Below are 18,749 nucleotides of genomic sequence, written 5' to 3'. Positions count from 1 at the left end.
TGCTTCTCCATTTGGAGATTCTTGGATTCCTCTGAAATAATTTACTTGGAAACTGTCATTATCTTTTTGCATCTTGTCATATCGTGTTTCATTTGGGATTCTTACTGGGGTTGCAATTAAATTTGATTTTTATTTTTAAAGCACTGGCTGAAAAATAGAATGCATCTTGATAATAACCGCTATCAGATTAATGGTTTTAGATTGTGGATTAGTTTTTTTTTTTTTTTTTTGGACACTGCTTGATATTCAAATGTGGGAATCTGATAACAGTGATTTGATTTATATTTGGATTTTGGCATAAAATTATGTTTAGGACTGTGAGTTTACTTCTTGTTTTCTTAAACACATCTTTTCCTCTCAGATTCTCTTATCTCTTATCTAAAGCTCAATATTGAGATTTTTGGATTATTTCCTCCCAGTGAATATAAGCATTTATATTTATATATAAAATCTTCATTGTCCTCACATTATATAGAAAACTCTGATTTTATAATAGAAATTCTAGGATGACCTAGAAAACTAGAATAATAAGCAATCTTTCCTTGTAATTTTCAAGTATAAGATAAAACAATAGTATAACCCTTAAATTTATAACAGATAAAATGTTCCAATTTTCAACCTAAAGTTTACTTCTGAACTTAATGCATGACTTTAAATGTGACAGTTTGTTTTAAAACACCTTATTTTAACCTTAATAGTATACTTGTCATAACAAAGAAAGAAAAAAGGGCAATATTTGAAAAAAAAAATCAATTTTGTATTGATAATTTTTTTGAGGGGCTGTGAGCTGATTCCAGATTGCTATTAACATTGCATGACTTGATATTTAGATTGTATTATAAGAGAAGCTCATTAAAATACATTCAAAAATTCTCAAAATATAATTATCCTTTATTTTGGAATCCTTATTCCATAGAGGACATATTTTTGAAATATGGTAGAAATGAATATTTATTGATTTGTTTTAACTTCTAGATCTAAAGTATTCAAAGTGTAAGTAGGGTTAGCTGTTTACTAATTTACTAAACACTTCTGTGAAAAAGCTTCTGATTACTAATATTGTTGCTGTTTGTTTTTTTTTACACCATAACCTCTCTTCGTTGACCACTGCATGCAGATAGTTGGAAGTAAAGTTATGGTAAGTACAAAAGATGTGTTTTAACCTTAGATATAAATTTGTGCTTTGGGAAATTATGATTGTTGTTAGTATAGTATTTTATATGTTTGGTTCTTCTTTTGGCATATATTTTACCAAAGCAATGGGATTCATGTTAAGATCAGGTGATTAGGATTTATCTCTGTTTTGTTTTGGGATATGGTTTAGAATTAGAATGCTGGTATATTTTCTTAGAAGGTTTTACCTTTTGTGTTTTGGAAGTACTCTTGTATGTTGTACCTCAGTTTCTCAGTATGGCAGAGGAAGATTCCTAAAGTATTGGTTTATGTACATTGGAGTTCTTTTTTTTTTTTTTATACCAGGAACTGAACTCAGGGGCACTCAATAACTGAGCCACATCCCCAGCTCTTTTTATATATTGTAAAAATTTGAGACTGGGTCTTGCTGAGTTGCTTAGGGCCTGGATAAGCTGCTGGAGGCTGGTTTTGAACTCTTCTTGATCCTCCTGCCTCAACCCTTTATCTCCCCTAGGCACTGGGATTACAGGCTTGCTCCACTGTGTCTGGCACATATAGGAATTCTTATTAGGCAATCTGAATTTGACTTTAGTATCACTGGGCATATAATGTAATGAAAATGACGTTTGCCATGCAGTCAGGGGGCCTGGATGCTTGTTTTTGTTGGGTGCTATTAATCAGCTCTTTGAGTTTGGGCAAGTCATATTTATTTTGGGTTCATTTATTAAATAGATATTTTGAAATCATTTGCTTAAATTATCTACTAAGGTTTTTTTTTCCTTTATTGGTTTTATACTCAAGGTGTAGTATATTGTAGTTCTGTAATTATATGATGCACTATTATATAACAAGCTAAAATTGGCCTATATTGTGATTGAGAGCTATCTGTAATTTGCTGTCTTGATTGAGCATTCTTTTTTAAAATATTTTTTTAGTTGTCAATGGACCTTTATTTTATTTATTGATATATGGTGCTGAGAATCGAACCCAGTACCTTACACATGCTAGGCAAACACTCTGCCACTGAGCCACAACCCCAGCCTGAGTATTCTTTATTTAGAGAAAAGGATAGCAAACATTACCTTTAATATATTTGAGCACAGAGGTATCTAGAACAGTGCATGTATTAGTATCTGTTTTGCTTTTAAAAATATATTTTCTTTAATTCATGTGACATCTAGAGGGAAAAAAAAAGCCATCAACCTTTTGGAGTAATTTCAAAGATCAGATATTTATTTAGTGTTTTTTTATGTGCCAAGAATTTTACTAGGTACATTGATTAGAAAGTTTATGTTAGATAAGACATGTTGAAATAATCAATATATTAAATTGTGCACACTACCTATAAGTGTAATAGGAATTCATAAGTGGGAGAGAGAGGGAGGGTTGGTGTAATTAGGGGAAAATTCATGCATATTTCTGGACCTAAGCTTGGTTTTCTGGAATCTTTCCTTATGAGGATTCATGGATTTGAGGATTTGGATTTCAATAGGGAGAAGCCCTCAAGATAGTAAATGTAAAGGCCTGGAAAGAGAACCACAATGTGTGTGGGGGTAGGAAAGAGGGAAATGAGATGAGGTTGACTTTGTTGACTTTGTTAGAATGTATATTAGAAGGATTTATAAAACCAAGTTGAAAGAGGGTCTGGAAGTTCAGGAAGAATATAAAAAAATTAGTTTGGGCAAGGAGTGATAGAATATAAACAGGATTTAAGAAACATACATTTGATAGGTATTTAGGTTAGATAAGGATAAAGGTTCTCAAACCTGACAGTGCATGAAAATGCAAATGTACCCCCCTCCCATCCCAATCCAGGATTATGATTCCTGAGGTCTGGGAAGTAGCCAAGAAATTTGCATTTTTATCTAGCACCACAGGAGATTCAGTTAAGGGAGCTTGAGGAGCACACATTGTGAAATATATTCATGCACCAAATAACCTTTTGGGGGTGGAGATGCTGTTTCCTTAAGATGGACCTGAAAAATTCCTATCAATTAGCATTTCACTATATATTTAGCTTTGTTTAAATACTCAAGTTCTTAATACTGAATTTCAGTGGCCTACAGGATTAAGTATGGTAAAGTGGTGCAGTTTTATAGCCTATGAGCAATGGCATATATATATATATACACACACACACACACACACACACACACACACACGTACACATCATGTGGCTATGTGTACAGTAAGCTATGCCATCTAGGTTTGTGTACCTACACTCTATGATGTTCACACGATGACAGAATTACCTAACAACAAATTTTTTTCCGGAAGGTAATCTGTCTTTAAATTAGGCATGATTTATCTGGTTTAGGACAGAGAGAGACTCTTTGGGAGGCCACTTGCTAGACTTTTCATTGAATAAGTGAGGACACATATTAAACTGGAGGCTAGATGGAGAGAAGGTGAGTTTCGCGTTAAGGGAGTTTGGAGAGACAAGGGAATCTTAAGCTTATTTTAACTTGGTCTTGAGCTCTTCTATTTCTAGTTTTGGGCTCATTGTGAGTTCTGCTCCCTCATATGTTGAAGTATATCATTAGAGAAGCATGCCCAGGCAAGCATAAAAGGCAGGGTTTATTTAAAAAGAGTAACACAGACTTCTCCTGGGAGGGAGAAGGGGGGCATAGTATCCTCAGAATACATAGTATTCCTGGTATCCCCAGAAGTGAGGTGTTCTGCCTTTTTTATAGGTCTTAGGCTTCCTTTGTTCTCCTTCTCTCTTCTCCTTATCTCTTTCCTTCCTGAGTGTGTGACTAGGCCCAGGAAATGCTTGGTGGGATGGCCAAAAGGTGGAAAACCCGCGAGCTGAAGGGGGAAGGGCAGGATGGAACAGCCCAGGACACACTAACAACTTTGACAACTCAATGAAGGGAGGGCCAATTCCTGGGACATTAGCAACAGGTTGGGGGTGGGGGTGGGGGCGCTAGTTATCTTGATTCGGTGGAGGAAGGGCTCTGAAAGCATTTCAGTCCCTCTGGGGGCAGTCTCCAACTTCCCAAACTCATTCAAATTGGCCTCCTTGATCTGACCTGACTCAATTTACCCATCTTTACAGACTGCCTGTCTAACTCTGGCTTCAATAGGACTATGTCAGAAGCCAGTGAAATATTAGAGATTCCTTCATATCCAATCAGTTATTAAATTCTGTTGATGATTTTTCCTAATTAACTCTCAATTTGTTACCTAAAGCTTGTTCTTTGTCCTCGATGCCAATTCAATAAAAAAGGACACATTTAAAAAAATATTTTTTTAGTTGCAGATGGACCTGTATTTTATTTATTTATATGTGGTGCTAAGAATTGAACCCAGTGCCTCACACATGTTAGGTAAGCATTCTGCCAGTGAGCTACAAGTATCCCAGCCTCCAAAGGGCAGATTTTTGAGAACTTGGAGAAAGAAGGTTTATTGCTTTGCTAGCAAAGGAGAAACACAGGGGACTTCAGCTCCAGAGGCTGTGATTCTGCCAATCCCTGAGAACAGGGGTTTTTAGAGAAGTGATTCATTCCAGGTGTTTCCTGTGGGGGGTTGTGATTTACTTGTTAATTTGGGAGATAGCCCTTCCTTAGATCTTCTGGTGCTAATCTCTGAGTCTGAATTACTTGGTTCCTGTGGAGGGTGTGTGCTCAAAGACGGAGAACTCTGTCTGGGATAGGAAGAAGGTAATCCTGTCCCCCATCCAGGTTAGGGAGGGGGAGATGGAGAAGAGGAAAAGAAAACATGTCCATTTAAAGTAAGCCTCAGTGTCAGAGCAGCAAGGATTATATTCAAAGCCTGAGGTGGACCACAATTACAAACTGTCTTCCATAGTTACCTATACTATTACCTTCTCATAGTATACATTCAGTTCATACCAATCATTGAACACACAGGTGATTGCTGTAGGCCTTGGCCAGTTTACCCTGTTTTCAACTTCTCATTGTACCCATTGTTCTTCATGGTTACCAGAGATCATGGTATTTCCCTCCTCAAAACCTTCAGATGCCTTCCTGTTGCCCTTTGTGATCTCCTCCTTGCCTTCTTTTAAAAAGTCATCTGCTGAGTTCCTGTCTTCTATTCATATAGGGACAATTGGCAATTTCTTAAGACACTTTTCTTTAATACCTCTAAATCAAGCTTATGCCACTCCTTTGAGCTGGAGTATGCTTTCTTTAGGGTGCCCAGCAAGCTCCTAAATATCCATCAAGATTAAGCTTCCTATCAATCTTAGGAGAAGCTGTCCTAGGTATCTCCTTCCTTCCCAAATCTCTATTATTAATACTTAACACATTTTATTTTAATAAATCACTTTCATGTCTTTTTTCACCAATGAACACAGCTTCTGCCTTCAAGGAGCATAGGTCAATTGAGAAGAAGATAGATAGAGGGTAAAGATAGGACCTGAAAGTACAATATACAAAAGGTTTCAAAGTGGGAGGCCAACAGAATCTATAAGGTTCCCAGAGTATTTTGAAAGATGGCATAATGAGATGGGCATTTTGATAGATCCATAGTATAAATTGTTTCATACCTGTTGTCTTATCTGTAATCTGCTTCTTATATTTGAGCTTACAAATCTTGCTATAAAGGGAGGAAACTATAGGAATCTGCTTCTAAAGGAAATGGTGAGGGTTACTTCTGGAGTTTAGGTGGTAGAGTTGCCTTAAGGTAGATATTTTTGTTGTTCTCCTGCAACTAGAGGGTGGCATGAAAAAAAAAAACAGTATATAAAATCTGGTTGAAGTCAGAAACAAAAGGACTGATGTCTCATTAATCAACAAAAGATGGGAGGTGTTTTTTTTTTCCATTGACAAAAGGGCAGGTGTTACCGCTGTTGACCGGTGACAAGTCCTTGCTTCCCCAATGTTGAAGAATAACACCAAAGAAGCACGCTGAGGCAAGGTCAGAGTAGAAATTAGAAGTTTATTAAAGGACAGCAGAAAAGACTTCTCCCAGAGGAAGAAGGGGACCCAAGAGGTGGAATCCTTGGAAGTGCGGTTGTTTCCCCTTTTTATAGTTTTGGTGATGGAATGTAGGTTGGAAGGCCCCAGGGGTGGGACACAGGTGGGCCAAAGAAGTAATCTGGTCAGGAAGGACTTCTGAGTCAGCACCTTTTTGCTGAGGGCTGTTCATTAACATTTCTTTGAGGTGGACTTTGGCCTAGGGCCTTTTTGGGACTTCATTAACATTCCATGAGCTGTCCTGCATTTCCCGGAATCATTGCCAGCATGGCCTCCATTTTAGATTTCACTCCGTATTAGACCCGATTTACCTAACTACACTGACTACCTAACTTTAAATCTGGCTTCACAGGTAGGAATTTCATAGAGGTTTTCCAGAGAGAAGAAATTCTAGAATAATCCATCAAATATTGTGGTTACTGAGAGAGATCACCTATGCTAGTTAAAAAATTAATAGTGTAAGAGCCAGGTTGAAATCAGAAAGATGGAATATGTAATGAACTAGGTCTGCATGGCTCTGCTTTTCCTTTGTGTATCTGGTGTTGATTAGAAGCAGAAAGAGGCATTTGAAGCCTTCCTGATATTGAACTATCATCAGCCTTACTGTTCGCTATTCATGTTTATAAATTTTGCTTCAATAGTCAAACTAGAAAACTGCCTGTTCTCTGAACACAACTACCCCCTCAGCCTCAGTATTGCTTCTGACTTTGCTTAAGTATTGAAACAAACACACACACACGGCTTTCCTTCTTTTGTAAACATTCTGCCCATAGCACATAGCTTTTCTATGAAGCCTGTCTTCATCCTGATTTGCAAACCCTCCTCCCAGTTTCCACCTAGTAATTTATCTGAACTCTTGTAGTACTTTATTTTTAACTTTCTTATGGAATCACTTTCTACTTTATCTTATAGTTCCTATTACTTTCTATATTCCTTAAGGGTTTCTTTTATGGCATTCCTATTTTACTTTATAGTAATTTATATCCTTGAATAATAATGTCTCTCATTCTGTGGGTCTGTCTTTTTATGTCCATAGTATACATTCTATAAAGGAATATATTTTTAGTAGTGGTCATAGGTTCAGAGGCAAATGGACTTGGGTTCAGATTCTGACTCTGCTGCATGCTAGCTGTGTGACCTTGGATAATTTAGCTAACTTTTCTGAACCTCAGTCCCCCATTGATAAAATGAAGATAACAGTACTAAATTCAGGGTCATTTTGAAGCACAGCATTTATATTTAATATATTTAACTGATAATCTCTGTAATAGTAGGTTCAAATTATATTTTTGTTAATGTAGTGAATGCTACAAAATACTTGATATGAAAGACATAAAACATAAAGATAAGACTGTGAGCTACTTTTTCTTTTTTGCTAAGTATCCTAGATATGTGCTATTCGAAGATTTAAAGGGAGAAGTAGGATTTGTTCTGGGTCAAGAATGGTAGGGAGGATTCAGCTGGATGCTAGAAGGAGACTGCCTTGCCTATTTATTGGAAGCTATATGTTATTTCATGTGGATTATTTCTGGGATTTGAGAAAGAAATGTTATTAATATTCATATGTGATCTCAAGTTTATACTGACAAGGTCACTTTAAAGATTTAATAAAGTTTTTGAGGATTTTTTTGTAGATAATGTTTACAAAGGAAAAGGATAAAATATCTTCTAGAAGATATTAAAAACTAGCAAAGAGAATTTGGAGTAGGGTAGAGATAGAACTGAAAGACTTTTTCAATGGCCTCTAGTTCTAAATAAGTGTTGTAGAATTCTGAATCACAATAAATTGTTTTTTATTATTTATAGTACATTACATAAAACAGATTTAGAAAACAGCTAAAATGATTGACTTGATTTTATTGCAAGCCAAGAATAATTTATCCACGGGTGGAAAAACAGGCATTTTTTTTCTGTGGGGGGAAAAAGTAGAATTGACATGATTACACATGATCGTTGGAAAATGGAATTATAATGACCATACCTTACAATGTTAAATATAAGGTAATTTAATAACATAAATAGTTGAGTGGCTAGGGCAACAACCTGAGGAGCTTTTTAGGGAAGTGTTTGTTTTGGCATCAGAAAGACCTTAATTTGAATGCCAGATTCACCATTCTCATTCTGTCTGACCTTGTAAGCTTCTCTGACAGTTTCCTTTCTTTCTTGAGCAAAAAGTTACTAGGTACCTGTTAACCTGCCAGGCTCTATTCTAGGTGCTAGAATGAGAAACCATACAGGTAAAGTCCTCATGGACCTTTCTAAATTGGGGAAAAAGACAAAAAACATATAAAATATATTGGTATATCAAATATATTGGCAGGTAATGGTAAGTGTTATGAAGGGAAAAACATTTTAAAAAGCAAGATGAGAATACAGATCAGGGATATGCTGATTTGAAGGTGAGTTCTATGAGCAAATGATATGTACTTATATATATGAATTTTTATTGATGCTTAGTTATACAGAATCATGGATTTCATTGTGGCATATTAACACATGCACATAATATAGTTTGATCAATTTCATTCCCCAGTACCTCCCTTTGCCCTCCCATCTTCTGCCATACTGGTATCCCTTCTAGTTTCATGCAATCCTTTACCCCCCCCCCCCATTTTTTCTTTAGCTTCCACATATGAGAGAAAACATGTGACCCTTGACTTTTACTTAACATGATACTCATGTTACATCCATTTTCCTGCAACTGCCATAATTTTATTCTTCTTATGGCTGAATAAACTGTTGTATATATATGCCATATTTTCCTTATCCACTCGTCTATCAATGGACACCTAGTTTGGTTCTATAACTTGGCTATTGTAAATTGTGCTGCTATTAATATGGGTATGCATGTAACTTTGTAATATGCTGACCTTAATTCATTTGGTTAAATACTGAGGAGTAAAGTAACTAGATCATATTGTGGTTCCATTCCTAGTCTTTTGAGGAGCTTCCATACTGATTTTCATGATGGCTGTACAACTTTATATTTTTCACCAACAGTGTATGAGTTCCTTTCCCCCCACATCCTTGCCAGTATTTATTATTATTTGTATTCTTGGTGCTTTCCATTCTAAATTGAGTGAGGTGGAATCTGACTTTAATTTTGATTTATATTTCCCAGATTGCTAGAGATGTTGAGCATTTTTCATATAATTGTTGGCCAAGCACATGATGTTTGAATAGACCTCAAAGAAACTAGAGAGATCCATACAAATATTGAAGGGAAAGCTATGCAGAAAGAGAATGTCAAGTGCAAAGGCCATCATTTTAGGAGAGATATGCCAAGAGTTGTGACTTTAATAGTCAGTGAAGCAGCTTAGAAAGACCTCATAGTTTTGAGCTATGGAATGACAACCTCTGATGTATATTTGGAGGAACATAAATGTGACAGTGGAAATTAGAGAGATTAGAGATGAGAGCAGGGAGATCGAACTAGGGGTTGTTGCGGTAATAAGTAATAAGACCCTGAACTGGAGGGTGGAAATATAATGACCATACCATTAGGAACTAAATGGAGGGGGGAGAGAGGGAGAGAGGAAGAGAAAAAGGAATATATCAGCCTCAACAAATGATTAGAAAGGGCAGAAGAGATATGTGAGTCAATAATGACGAGATGATGAGTTCAGTTACATACGTAAATCAAGGAGAAATGAGTAAGATCACAAAAGCAGGAATGAAGTTTCACCATGCAATAACATTTTTCTAGCATCAACAATGTAATTATCTTGTTTCAGATAAGACTTTTGATATTTTAAATATTCTTTGTGCTATTTAATATTTTAAATTTACCTTTGATGAAAATGTTGGTTATCATTCGAATACCTTTTTCCCATTTGTAGAGGGAAGCCTGAACATCTTTACCAGGTAATCAAGGCCACATGCACGTCTAGATGACTCAGTGAAGAGCTAAACATTTTGGTAGCCTGTGGTACTGTTTGTGAGATACAACTTCTTAATTAAAAGTCATATTTGTGGGGCTGGGATTGTGGCTCAGCAGTAGAGCACTAGCCTAGCATGTGTAAGGCCCTGGGTTCGATCCTCAGCACCACATAAAATAAATAAAATACAGATATTGTGTCCAACTACAACTAAAAAATAAATATTAAAAAAAGTCATAGTTGTAGTTTTTGCAGTATTTCTAAATATCCCCATCATAGTGAAGGTTTAGTAAAAATGTCTGTTCATATACCCTAAATGAAGCATGAGACTATTAAGGGACCACTATTAAGGGACCTTTTTCTCAAAATAGAGCCACATGGGTTTGTTTCCCCAGGCTGATGAAGAAGGTAATACCAAGAGAAAGTTCTTGTTAAAAATATAAAGTTATGGTCAGGTTCAAAGTAAAAAATTTAAAATACTATTGATACATTCTTACCATAAGCTTCCTAGTAATAGTAATATTCATAAAATACTACTGTGCATTTTTGTGGGCTGTTTAGCTGTTCCTACATGATTAAATTGAAGTTTTAATAGTTTATTAATAGAGTAGTTTCTTAATGAGTACCTCATATAATATTACATTTGTGTCAGGCCAATTATTTGAATATATTCTGCAAAACAAAATTAAATTTTATTTTGCTTTTTTGTTTTTCTTTTCATAATTGTGTAGTCCAGAAGGGGGAGACAAAACATTGATTATTGGAGTTTGAAGTAGTTACTTCATGATGATAAAACATTGCTTTCTTGGTCTCCAACTTGATTGTTTATTTTTTTTTCTTTCTTCTTATGAGTTTAGAAATTATGGGATAGTTGCTACTGTAAAATGTTTAGTTTTATGGTAGTGAGCATTTTGTTAAAAATCTAAATTCAATCAGAATGAAAATAATCAATGCCATTATTTTTAACTAGTATATATAAAGTAGAAAAACTCATTTGGTAATCAGATGAAAATAAGACCTGAGACTACTTAATGATGGTATATAATAAGTGATCTTTTAAAAATAGCACAAACTCTATTAAAGTACCAATTTCGGGTCCTTTCTAATTTCACATTCCTTATATGCAATGAGTAGCTATTTTCTCATTTCCTGATGTTTTAACACTTTAAGTTGGCTTGTGTATTATACATTGTTTTGGATAAGGGTATTTGCATATGTTTTGAAAGCTTTTATTACTTAAATGTGCATTCTTTCTTAGAATAATTTCTTAATGGCTCCTTACCCCCTAGTACATTGTCATTATATTGTTATGCCACCTTAAAAATTGTTTAAGTAATACTAAAACAATGTAGATGATGAAATATTAGCAAGTCATCTTACCTCTGGCATTTGAAAGCCTCTAAAAAGCAGCATGAACACCTATGTTATATTTAGACATATGCTTTGTACATTGATAATATTTATGAGAATGGGATAGTTTTTTTTTAAAATATTTCGATATTAGAAACAAAAAGATATACTTTTCTCATAGGATTCTGTGTTGAAAGTTTATTAGCTGTGTATCTTGGTTGTGATCATGTTAGAAATTTCTTTTTTTAAAAAATATTTATTTTTTAGTTATAATTGGACACAATACCTTTATGTAGTGCCGAGGATCAAACCCAGGATCTTGCACATGTGAGGCGAGTGCTCTACCACTGAGCCACAACCCCAGTCCCCATGTTAGAGATTTCTATTGAGCATTTCTTGGTGTATACAATTGGATAAAAGAATAGATTTAAAATAAGATGCTTGATATAAGACATATAAAACTAGTATATAGATTATTCAAATTGTGTTGGTCTATTTTTCTTTTTTAAAAATATTTATTTTTTAGTTGTAGTTGGACATAATACCTTTATTTTATTTATTTATTTTTATGTGGTGCTGACGATTGAACCCAGGGTCTCACACGTGCTAGACAAGCGCTCTATTGCTGAGCCACAAGCCCAGACCAGTCTATTCTATTTTTTAACTATGTAAAAATTTTGATCAGCTACATAGCATGAGGTAATTGTATGATAAGTGTTGTTTTCCTGTGTGTTTTTTTTTTTTTGGTGGGGAGTATGCCAGGGATTGAACTCAGAGGCACTCAACCACTGAGCTAGATCCCCAGCTGTATTTTGTATTTTATTTAGAGACAGGGTCTCACTGAGTTGCTTATTTCCTCACTTTTGCTGAGGCTGGCTTTGAACTCATTGATCCTCCTTCCTCAGCCTTCTGAGCCACTGGGATTACAGGTGTGTGCTACTGCACCCAGCTTGTGTGTTTGTTTTTGTTGTGAAACTATACAATCTCTAAGCTATGAATCCTTTAAAGACTCTGTGTAAAAATTGCTGTTACTATTATAAAACTTAAAGTGGGAGGACATACAGATATTTTTTCTGAGATGATACTTTTTTGATCCTAGTTTTGCCAGCAGGAGAAAATGTGGAAGCAATCAGGTTAATGTTTAAAAGCTAACTTAACTTATGTATAGCAAAATTGTCCTTTTTCTCACATATTTGATTCCATTTCCTATTTTAGTTAATCAGTTTTCTTTTATCTGTTTGAACCAATGTTAGCTCTTTTGAATGATATAAGGGCATGGTAAGTGCTTTAGGGTGTTTAAAGCCCTTTCACATACTTTCTGACTTAAGCAACAATTTTTGTGTGTGTGTGTGTGTGTGTGTGTGTTCTTGCGTGTGCGTGCATGTTTATTTCTGTGGGTTTGTACATCATTTTTTTTCAGGAAGACATTACCCTTATCCCCCAATTCCTGGAGGCTGGTTAGAAAGGGTCTGACCTTGTCCTTTGGATATTTTTTTTAATGGCAGATAATTATATGAATAGTAGATACTGGCCAAGGTATATTCATAATTTGAATTAGTATCCAGTTTAGATTCTTATATGAAATGCTTTGTGCGTCTCTGGCTCTAAATGGTCACATGACTAGTTTCATTAAGCATATATTTTTTTAAACTGGTGTCACCACAATTCAGATACTATGATTACTATATTAATTGCATGTGCTACTATAGTTGCAATCACAGTTACCTATATCAGTACAGTATAGAAACTAAAAATGAATTTTAGCATCATCAGTGGAAGATATTAGAAGCTGTCTGGATTCAGTTTTATGCTGATTTGTTTATAAATTTCTACTAACCTGTCATATCATTTTTTCCTTCAATGAACTTGTGATTTAAGGAGAAAGTGACTACTTATGCATTGTGATTCTTGTGCTTTGACATCAGTAACTACTTTGTGTACTATAGATAAATCATTTATGTTTATTGATAATGATGATTTTTTGGGCAGTTTTTTTTTTGGTCATGCATTCATTGAGCTGTTTTATAAAACAATTAGTTTCTGTGTCCTAGTTTTACTATGTATGTGTACACGTGTCTCTATTTATTCATCTATGTGTCCATCCTCCCAAAGTGAAATGAGCTAAAATAGGTTTTTTCCATGTTAGAAAGCTGAGAAGTATTATCAAAAAAAGATACCCTTTCCCCAAATTAGTTCAGATTTTCTTACTGAGTGGAGTGCCTTTGGTTGGTATAAGAAAAAGTGTATGTTATGGGCTGAATTGTGTCCCCCCCCATTCTGATTGTTGAACACCTAATGCCCAGTCCCCCAGAATAGGACAGTATTTGGAGATAGGGTCTTTAAAGAGTTAAATTAAAATGAGGCTGTTAGGATGTGCCTAATCCAATCTAACTAGTGTCCTGATAAGAAGAGGAAATTTGGACTCAAAACATAAAGAAAGTGGCCTTATGCAGGTCAAGGAGAGAGACCTTAGAAGAAACCAAACTTGCTTACATCTTTTATGTTGGACTTTTAGCCCTGAAGGACTATGAAAAACTGTGTTTCTGCTGTTCAGGCTACTCAATCTATGGTATTTTGTTATGGCAGCCCTAGCAAACAAATTTATAGTATTCATTTTATTTTATTTAATACTTAAAAATAGCTAACTTTTAGAGAATACTGTGTACCAGGAATTGTGCTAACCAGGCTCCATATAAAAAACTAATATAATTCTGATGACAATTATTACTGCTATTTTATAGATGAGAAAAGTGGAGTTTAGAAAAGCAAGTACATTGTCTAGGGTTGTGCAGTAAGTAAGTGGAAGGGGTGGGATTTGAATCCAGTCAGAAAGAATTCAGAGCTTGTCCTCTTACCAATACCTAAGTAAGATTCGGTGGATTTCAGGCAGTTGTGGATAATGATCCACATCATGTGTGCCTACCCTCTCTATCACTGTTAATATTTTGTCCTTTCCCATGTGCCAATAGGTGATTCTTATTTTCTGCCACCTAGAGAATACTCACAGTCATACAACACCTTGAGAGCCCTGCCCATGGAAAAGCTGTTGTATCACACATAGTGAAATTCCTCTCTGCTCATGTTCCTCTCGGTAAAAAATGACTGAGCAGAAATGATCTTTGTGTTTCTGTAGCAGGTATTTGCAAAGAGGTAACATCAGTGCAGATAAACATGATATAGTTTAATGATACAGTGAGGAAAAAGATACTGCCACCTTAGGAACCAAAGAACAATATTAGAAATAATTCCATTTTTAGCAATATTGTGTAATTTTTCCTTAGTCGTATGTCTAAAGTAGATTAAACATGTGCCTCTTTGAGTTTTATACCATCCATGTTCACCTTTCCTATGCACTCTTGCCTTTTATAATTAATTTCAATTAAATATTAGTTTTGTTTAATTAATACTGTGTAATTAAAATGCTTATAAGCTCTCAGAGGGCAAGGACCATGTCTTAATATACCATAGACATTTTAAGATACACTAAGCTATAACAGCAATAAAATAATTAAACATCCTTTTCTTCAGTCTCTACACATTGACAACTCCTATGACACTGAACTATATATAAACTAAAATCAGAAACTGTTAGTTATTTCATAATGCTTCTCAAAAGTAGAGTCCTCCTCCTTTGGAAATTCAGTCCAGCCTCTCAAGATCTTTTCAAGAATAAAACTGAATTTTTTTCTACTGCAATTTAGGTTCCTTTCCCCTTGATAGGCTTTCTACTGGGGACTGTTGTTCATCATTGCCCATGAAGTTTCTGTCAGAGTACTTGTAAGTTTAAGTGGCCCCTTAGCTGCTGTCTCATACTTCCTTTATCTTTTCTAGCTATTGCGGTCTACTTTCTAATTGCTTTTAGACTTTCTATAGTTTGGCGCCTCAGAACTGTAAGTGCTACTTGATAACATACCCAATCTAAATGTTCTTAGTGTGTGTGTGTGTGTGTGTGTGTGTGTGTGTCTCCTCAGTTTTCGTGGTGGTGCCATTTTTATTGATGATGACTGTGACTTTTGTGTATAGATGTGACTAACAAATACTGAGAATCCCACCCCACCTTCTTTTCCAAAAACTATCTAGGGAACTCCAAAAATAGCTGTTCATCATACCAGCTAGAAATATCCTGAATGTTCACCTGCACTTTGTTTCCAATTGTGTTTGGTCACAGTTTGGTGAACAAAGTGAATCTCTTACACATTAAAAAACACACGTGAAATGGATACTTAAATATAAGTTAGAAAACAGTGAAATTTATATAATTTGGACTTTGAAGGCCTGGTGTTTGGATTGAGGCTCCCTTTCTCCCCTCTCTCTCTTCTTCTTCTACTTTTTCTCCTTTTCTTCTTGAGACAGTGTCTCACTTCATTGCCCAGTTGGCTTGGAACTTAATATTCTCCTAGCCCGACGAATAGCTGGGATTATAAGCATGCACCACTGCACCTTGCTTGGGCTCCATCTCTTAACGGTTGAGTGATTTGGGGTAAAACACTCGAACTTCCTTTAGACCAAGTCTCTGTCTGTATTTACTGTCATCCTAATAGAGTTATGAAGCACTTTATAAACTGTAAAACACACCATGTTTAAATCATTATAGTAACATTCACTTAAATAAATGATCTTCATCATGGTTCCTAATACACATTTTGGAAGAATGTGTTGAACTACAGCTACTGCTAGCTTATAATGCAGTCGTACATTCATTCCTTCATTACTCAGTGTTAGCTTAGAAGATGGATATGGTTATAACCTTTATGAAAGCTCAGGTTTTCTAAGGTGGCTCCTGGGCTACAGACTGCCTTTAGAGTCACCGTCTTTAGGAAAAGGCACAAACATTGGTGAGCCTTATCCCTAATCTTCCAACTACATGTTAAAATACCTGCATTTTAAACTGAACAGCTGTAGTATCCATTTCCTTTTTCATGTGAAGTCTGGATTTCTAATGAATGTTTAATATACTGTATAAATTAGGGTTTTGACAACTATTTCTAAAGATAAAATCATATGAACTCAGAAAGGGGAAGGTTTCTGGAATACTACTTTGAGATTTGGGGTGGTAGTTAAGAATTGCCGCCCTTTCTGGTAGTATTAAATGTTTAAATACAAAAAGTCACATCTCCTTTAAATATATGGTTTAAAGCAAGTCCTTTTCAAGTTTACTATCCTCATTATAAGACTAGTACAATCCACTTCTGAAAATCAGATAATGGAAGTAAGGGAAATGGATTTATAAAAGACAATTACTCCTACTCTTATATTTCTTATGTAAACCACTATTAATAATTTCATACATTTATATCCAATCAATTATTTCTGCTGCATACTTAGAATTTTAGAATAGTTCCTACCAGTTTTTAGAGATCTATTTTCCTTTCAGAAATTAATCTCTGTTTTAGGATGAGGTAAACTGATATAGATAATTTTAGTAGATTATATAGTTGATTACTACAACGTATTATTTTAATAAACTCTAGCACCCTTACTTCCTTTAATTATAGTCTGGTTACTGACAACTCTAGAAGCATTTTAATTCTTCAAATAGTTGTGGCATGATTTTATCTTTAGAAATGTTTGGGTTTATGAACAGTTTGTAGTGTGCTTTCCTGGTTAGCTTTAAAAACTTGGGGAGGAATGTCCATGATTTTTCCTATTATCGGATTAAAAAAATAATACACAAATTGCTATCAAGATGTAAGACAACACTAAAGCTCCACTTTCTCAGATGGGTAACTATAACAATAATTTTTTCATACTTATGATATATGAATAATTTGGTGAAAAATATACAGGTGTTAAATGCATAAGTAGTAGCAGGAAATGTACCAATGTGTCTCATGAAATTTTGTGAATCCCTATTCATTATTTTTGGGGGGCGCTGTTGAATTGCTATTGCAAATGAAGCAATATTTTCATTTGGAAAAATTACTTGTATTAAACAGATGACTAGGCTGAAATAGCTGCTAAAACAATTTCATGCTTTTGTTTTTAATGTAGTCCAATTATAAAATGTCACATCAGATTGTATGTGAGTACACAAGTGCATAATTTTAATTTTATTTCTGAGTTATCATGTTTCAAGAAGTTGATTAAAATCACCCAAAATATTTTCTAAGCTTTTTTGTATATAACAAATTAACCATTTTAAATGAGTTAAAACAAGATTGAACTTTTGGCAGTTAATACCTTTATTAAAGGAATTGACAAGTTATAATTATTCATTTTGTCCTTTTTCTTTATACATATGTTAGAAAATGCCATATTTTATTATAAAATCTTATCTGCCAGGGGCTGGGATTGTGGCTCAGAGGTAGAGCGCTCACCTAGCATGCATGAGGCACTGGGTTCAATCCTCAGCACCACATGAATATAAAAATAAAGACATTGTGTCCACCTATAACTAAAAAATTAAAAATATCTTATCTACCTATTGAATTAGAATGCTTTTAGCAATCTTCATTTTCAGGGGTCCACTTCTGTTTAAAAAGTTATGATGCTGTATATTTCTTTGTTATCAATTGTGAATACCTCCAAATATGTTTCTGGAAAAAAAAACATTTATGGTGCCTGCCTAGACTAATGTTGGTGCCAGTGTTTGATCATCCAGAATAGAGCTTTTTCAAATTATATTCTTTTCTAGCTCTTCATCCTAGGATTTTATAGAGGTGCTTCATAAGCTTTGCAAATGTCTCCCGTCCTCAGATCTGTTTAAAAAGAGAGCTCTACTTATTTAAAGAGGTTACAAAACTAAAATCCAAGTTCAAAGTTCTCCTAATGAATAGTTTATAAGACTAGATAAATTCATTATTGTATACAACTCAGAATGTAGCTTCTCTTCACTTTTTTAAGGCTGAAGTATCTTAAGATTGCAAGATATGCTATATTAAAATTCTTAACATTTCTAGATTCTTATTTGTGAAAATCTTGACTTTCTTCATATCCTACAACTAAAGCAAAATATGTAAATCATTTAGCTGTTTTGTTTAATAGGACTTGTAGCTCTTGTTTGGTGTTAGATGTTTCTATTTGCCCAAATAGTTTTACTGTTTTTGATTGACTTATAAAATCAATTCCTACTAATGGAATACTACTTTAATATGCCTGAAAAATGATTAAGGGAAGAAAGCTTTTTTTTTTTTTTTTTTTTTTTTTAAATTGGAAGAAAGCTTTTAAACCACTGATCTTAGAGAAAATATCTATTTCAGTATGTGAATTTAGTGTATCCATTATTTAAAGTGTGTGTGTTTGTGTGTGTGTGTGTGTGTGTGTGTGTGTGTGAGAGAGAGAGAGAGAGAGAGAGAGAGAGAGAGAGAGAGAGGGAGAGAGAGAGACTTTTAAATGAGTTTGTATTCCTATCGTGGGACACTGAGTCAGAATTTTAAAATTGGCTCTCCTTGATCTTTATAAAATAAGATAAATGGTGGAACTTAAGATTTCTTGTGCTGCTCTTATG

General features: G+C 34.7%; 1 protein-coding gene across 3 annotated transcripts in view; it reads left to right on the top strand.

Annotated features, from left to right (window-relative positions):
* Positions 1 to 18,749, top strand: part of Diaph2 (diaphanous related formin 2) — an 870,804-nt gene that overhangs the window by 95,944 nt on the left and 756,111 nt on the right. For 2 of the 3 annotated variants that reach the window (XM_071606839.1, XM_071606837.1), the window contains exon 5: positions 1,118 to 1,138. The exons of the other annotated variant lie outside the window; for it this stretch is intronic. In XM_071606839.1, coding sequence (XP_071462940.1) covers positions 1,118 to 1,138 — 21 coding nt within the window. The remainder of the gene's footprint in view (positions 1 to 1,117; positions 1,139 to 18,749) is intronic. 3 annotated transcript variants of the gene reach the window in all.

Source organism: Marmota flaviventris, chromosome X (assembly GCF_047511675.1).
Source record: "Marmota flaviventris isolate mMarFla1 chromosome X, mMarFla1.hap1, whole genome shotgun sequence".
Taxonomy (NCBI): domain Eukaryota; kingdom Metazoa; phylum Chordata; class Mammalia; order Rodentia; family Sciuridae; genus Marmota; species Marmota flaviventris.
The sequence above is the reverse complement of the archived record's forward strand: the minus strand, read 5'-3'. Positions and strand labels throughout refer to the sequence as shown.